The 5,982-nt window shown below is 33.1% G+C and overlaps 2 protein-coding genes across 2 annotated transcripts in view; one reads left to right on the top strand and one right to left on the bottom strand.

Annotated features, from left to right (window-relative positions):
* Positions 1-660, bottom strand: part of NAEGRDRAFT_76290 (uncharacterized protein) — a gene marked incomplete at both ends in the record, with an annotated part of 3,213 nt that extends 2,553 nt beyond the window's left edge. Inside the window, one exon of the mRNA XM_002668743.1 lies at positions 142-660. Within this exon, the coding sequence (XP_002668789.1) occupies positions 142-660 (519 nt within the window). The remainder of the gene's footprint in view (positions 1-141) is intronic.
* Positions 661-3,339: 2,679 nt separating this feature from the next.
* On the top strand, positions 3,340-5,184 carry NAEGRDRAFT_76288 (uncharacterized protein; the record flags this gene model as incomplete). Its single annotated transcript, XM_002668747.1, has 1 exon — positions 3,340-5,184. The coding sequence occupies one exon, from the start codon at positions 3,340-3,342 to the stop codon at positions 5,182-5,184; it is 1,845 nt and encodes a 614-aa protein (XP_002668793.1).
* Positions 5,185-5,982: the final 798 nt, after the last annotated feature.

Below are 5,982 nucleotides of genomic sequence, written 5' to 3'. Positions count from 1 at the left end.
TATTTCTTCCAAACTGGCTTTTTCATAATGAATAAGAACTCTATTATTACATGAAATCACAAATGTTGAAAGTAAGTGATTAAAAGATCGAAAAGTAGCATAATCTACCTTGATCAATAAATACTGATTCGAATCTCTTACAAGGAGTTTCTTAATTGAGGAAGTGAATGAAGAATTTCCTGTTTTAACAACATTAAAGCAAAATAAGCTTCCTAAATTCTTGTCTATCATTATATTTTCCTTAATTTCCTTGTCCAAAATTGCAATTTCAGCATTTAATCTATAACATATTCCAAGAAAGAAGTTTCTCGTATCTACCTCTGAAGTAAATTCTCTACATGCTTCTTTCATTAACATTGCAATCTTTCTTGATTGATAATGATATAAAAAATTATCCCCATCCATAATATTCCTAATTGATGTACAAGTTGCATACAATGAACATTGTGTATCCAAAGAGGAAAAACTACAAATTTCGTCCAAAATTCCTAATTCCATCGGAAAACATTTTGTCATCATTGAATTATTAGCTGCTGCTGCGGATGACACTGCAGAGGAATTCAATAATGGAGTTGGTGATGATGATTCATTAGAGATCTTTGCAATTTTTTGCCCTTCATATCCAGAGTTAGATTCAGCCTCTGATGATGTTCTTTTCATTTTTTTTTTATTGTTTATTTCCAGATAACACACAACATTCTCGACATTCTTTGATGTTCCAATTTCAATTTGATTGTAAACAAGAGTAAAAAAATTGAAGATGAGTTGAAAATCTATTTGTGTTAATATAGATTGAAGTAAATAATGGTGATTTAAAAAACACTAATATTAGAATGAATATTAAAAAACCAATTCAAAGAAAATGTACTCACTGCACCAACACACTACTCAAGATGAATGTAATGATCATTCACATTCTGATACCTTCTTCGATGATAATAGTACTATTGAGTCATTGCTCAATGATGATTTGTTTTCACACCTTGCTGGCAATACTCAAGCACCATCAGAGAGTGGAGTTTCTAATTCTTGTCATGATTTTGAAGATGATAACGATGATAATGAACGAGTTGACAATGAAGAAGAAAGTATGCCACCTTGTAAACACCTAACACCAGATGCAAAGAAGGAGAAGGAGGAATTTGTTGCTAGAAAATTAACAGAAGAGGAAATTCCAATGGAAAGAACAATATTTTGCAGTAATTGTACTTCATGCACTTCATGTGTCTGTCAGAAGAATAAGCTTCCCTGTACAGTTAAATGTGCATGTCAAATTAAATGTAAAAATTTGAGAAAAGAAGTACTGACTGATAATTGGATTCAACACAAAACCTTACCAGAAAGAAATATTGAAAGTCCACTAATAGTTGGTCCAATTAATGTGAAACAAGATTTATCCATAAAGGAATCATTTCAATTGATTTGGACACCTGATATTATAGAACACATTTATGAGAGAACCAATAGAAAGGTTGAATATTGGCAAATTTACTCAGATGAGATTAAAATGTATAAACTTGCAATTAAAGACAAATCCAAAAAGAGAAAGAGAATGAACAATTACTCTAATCCATCTGAATCCATTGAATTATGTTCAGATATAGAATATGATCAGCCAGTTAGAACTCCAAAAAAGATATTTCCTGATTTTGATGAATATTTCACAAAATGTAAAACTGAAAACAAAATATTAGAAGAAAAGTTTTCAAGAAAGCAAATTACTAACTTTTTAAATATTTCTATATTGATGAATACTACATGTAAAATTCCAAACATTTGCAATTATTGGACAATATCAGGACTTGATGCAGCCCTTTATGGAAATGGAATATTCAGATATTTAATGAGTAGATCAATGTTTAATCAAATCAAGCAGAATTTAACATGTGACTCTGATTTTTTGGAAATGAGAGTGAATGAGAATTCTAGAAAATTTTGGAAATGTTTCAAAGAAATTTCAGTGGATGAAATAATTGCTCCTTTCAAGGGAAAGATTAGTGACAAACAGTTTCTCCCCACCAAACCTCACAATTATGGATTGAAATATTATACACTATCTGATTGGGTTGGGTATGTTTATGCATTTTGGTTGTCAAAACACGAACATAAATCAGATAAAATTGTTTTAGATCTTATTGAGCATATTGATGATCCACAGAATCATATTTTAGGTGTCGACAATTATTATGGATCATTAAATTTAGCAAATCAATTATCAGAAAAAGAATGGAATTATGTCATGACAGTGAGGGCTAATAGACCAACATTTCTTTTCAGTGATGGATTGTTGAAACATCTCAAAAGAAGCAAAACTAAAAAGTGGACTCAAGCTGTCCATAAAAACAATCACATGGCTGCTGTTTCTCTCAATGATCACAAAAAGGTTAATTTTTTAACTAATTTGGGAAGTAATCAAACATTTCATTCACAACCACTTGTTCAGAAATATGAAAGAATGGGTTGTGTTGAATTGTCTGGAATCAATCTTTACAAAATGGATGTTCCCTTCGAGGTAAATAATTGGAAAATCATCCATCTCTTTGAAGTTCTACGTATAGCTCTCGTTAATCAATATTTAATTTATAAGCATGTTAGAAACTTAACTAATTTGACCCTCAATGAATATTTGCAAGAGGCAACATTATCTCATTGTGAATCCACCAACCCAAATTTCAAAAGAACAATACATTTCCCATCCAGTGTCAAAACTCGTGGACTTTGTGAGCATTGTAAGAATTTTCATTCTCTCACTCCTATCAAATGTCCTGCTTGTAATTCCTACCTTCATCAAAAGTGTTTTGTAGATTTTCACCTTAAAAAACACATTTATTATTAAACAATTAAATCAAAGATATTTAGATTTCAATAAAGTATTGAATCTTAATACTTTTTGCCATCAAAACCTTCAGTTTAAGCGACTAGAAAATAGGGGGAACCTTTGCCAATTTTTCAATACCAAACAAAGGGATAAAAACAGTTTAATAAGTATTAAGTTATTTAATAAAATACTTTTAAGCAATCAAGATCTTGTTTTCAATCTATGACTAAGAAAAAGACTACAGCACCACAGGTTCCCAAGTTGTCTCCAACCTCAGTACTGATGTGGCTCGACGATGCTTAACTTCTCAAATCGGACGGGATGAGGTGCATGAATCGTGATATGGCCGTAGCCATTTCCTATCATTAAATCTTAATTTTGAATAAGAATATTACTGATTTTTAAATCTAATGTTTTCGTCTATGAATTCTATCTATTCTAACAATATTCTTTTCAATTTACAATTAAGACTATAAGCCTGCCAGGAATATGGCGACAATCCCGCTACAGTCTTTGACTGTATGAACAGTGAAGGCAACGATCTTGCGATAGTTGGTTTGTTCAATTTGGTTGAGGAAATTAAGAAGATAACTGGCCTACTATTTATTTGTTGGCAATTAGCAAAGTTCTTCTTAAATTTTGGTTTGATTCTTTCACAAGATCAAATTTTGAATGCTATTGGTAAACCAGTCATGTCATTTGTTGTTGCAGATTTCGAAGATTCTGATATGGAAGAAGTTTATCCAAACGAACCAGTTTCTTTGAAGGAAGGAGAAATTTTCAAATTGTATGGTAAAATCAAAAACTCTGGAAAGGAAACAGCTAAGGTTGCTGTATCTTTCAGATATGGTTCAAAGATTTATCACATTCAAGAACTTGATATTCCAACAAGTGTTAACAATGTCCCTGAAGAGGCTGCCATTCTTCCAACTTTGTGGGCTCAACAAAAGATTGACTCTCTCTCTGCATTCCCTCAACTTTTCAAGGATGATATTAAGAAGATTGGCCAAGAATTTAGGATTGTTACTGACAATACTTCCCTGATTGTTCTTGAAACTTTGAGTCAATATCAAAAACATGACATTGTTCCGCCAAAGACTCTCACTGAAGTCTATAAACAATTCATGCAAGTAAAGACATCTGCACAAGAAGCTAAAGATAAGCAAGAAAAGGAAAAGTTAGAAAGAATTATTAGTATGTGGAAGGAAAGAGTTAATTGGCATAAGACTGACTTTAAATTACCTGAAGAAAAGCCAGAAAAGGAAAAGAAAAAGTTGGCTGCAATGGATGACTGTATTTCTGAATCTCTCTCTGTACAATCCTCTAGTTTGGATAGTTGTTGTAGATGTGAGGAGAGTAGAGAATGTTGCAGAGAATGTTGCAGACGTTCTTGTGCACCATCTCCAAGTTGTGCTAGAAGTTGTTGTTGTCGTTCTGCTAGTCCTTCTTTGAGTTGTTCAGATATCAGTTCAGGTCCACCACCACCTTCTGGAGGTGCAGGTAGTCCACCACCTCCTTCTGCTAAGTCAGTAGCCTCTCAAGAAGAACCTAGTGTTGCTGGTACCATTAAGGTTAAAGCATGGACTCCAGATGCTGCTTATTGTACTGCCATTAGTCAAGCTAAAGATCCATATGAAGAATATGTTAAACAAAGAGAAAGTTATAGAGATTCTCCAGCTTTCTATTTGGATGTTGCTGACTATTTCCTTTCATCAGTTAAGAATAAGGAAGTTGGTGTGAGAATTCTTACCAACGTTTCAGAGCTTGAATTGGAAAATGTTCAACTTTATCGTATTGTTGGTTATAGACTTGATCAAGCTGAAGAATTGGAATTGGCTGAATGGGTCTTTGAAAGAGTTAAGAGCATTAATGGATTTGAACCTCAATCATACAGAGATCTTGCTCTAGTTAAGGAAAGAATGGGAAAGTATGAAGAAGCTATGGAATTGTTCAATAGAGTTATTGTTGGTAAATGGGATCTTCGTTTTGATGAAATTGAAATGACCGTTGCTACAGAGATGAACCATCTTTTGCTCAACAATCCAGAGTTACCAATCATTGATAAGAGATTGGTTCACAAGTTTGACCTCGATATTCGTATTTCAATGGCCTGGGACACTGATAACGTTGATATTGACTTGCACGTTCAAGAGCCAGGAAGACATGGTGAACATGCTTATTATGCTCACAATAGAACAAGAATGGGAGGTTATGTTTCCAGAGATTTCAGACAAGGATATGGTCCAGAAGAATACATGTTAAAGAAAGCTCAAAAAGGTGCTTACAAAGCTACAACAAATTATTTCAGTAACCGCCTTGACACATGCCATTTCAAGTTGGAATTTTGCTGGAAGGGAAATTACTGAATATTTGGTTCAAGCATTTGCTGGATGTAAAATACCATATTTTGCAGAGCATCCAACAGATGTCATGACAGATATTAAGCATAATATTTGCTATGTTGCATTGGATTTTGAACAGGAAAATGAAAAGGCACTGACTGATGTTTCTTATGAATTACCAGATGGAAGCTTGATTAACATTGGATGTGAACGATTCAAATGCACAGAGGAATTATTCAATCCCAATCTTGATTCACATTCTGGGATTCATGAACAGGTTTTCAATTCTATTAGAAAATGTGACATGGATATTAGAAAGGATATGTTTTCAAATATAATCTTAGCAGGTGGAACAACAATGTTTAAAGGATTGCCAGAACGAGGGAAAAAAGAGTTAAGCATATTGGCTCCATCAAATGTGAAAATCTGATGAAATTGGACCTTCAATAGTACATAGAAAATGCTTTTAATGTTGCGATTGGAGAGTAATATAAAGAAATAATAATATAATATTTTATTGATTTAAGCAATATCAATTTCACAAACGACAATGTCTTGCTTTTGTGAAGATAATCATCAAGATTGGATGTAATTCTGGCCTGCATCTCATAAATGGTTTGTCTCCAAACTAGTTCCATATCAGACATGTTGGTAATGACACAATGTTCAATTGGATATTTCAATGTACAGATACCTCTCTTAGCAATGGCTTCATCACCAACTACAGTGGTGCTTGTTGATTTCTTGTGATGGCCAACTATGGTTGGAAAGATTGATGTCGGAGTATTGTCTTGTTCATTTGCTATTCCTACTTTCATATTA

The sequence above is a fragment of the Naegleria gruberi genome, assembly GCF_000004985.1.
Source record: "Naegleria gruberi genomic scaffold NAEGRscaffold_108, whole genome shotgun sequence".
Classification (NCBI taxonomy): Eukaryota; Heterolobosea; class Eutetramitea; order Acrasida; family Naegleriidae; genus Naegleria; species Naegleria gruberi.
This window is presented reverse-complemented; position numbering and strand designations above follow the sequence as displayed.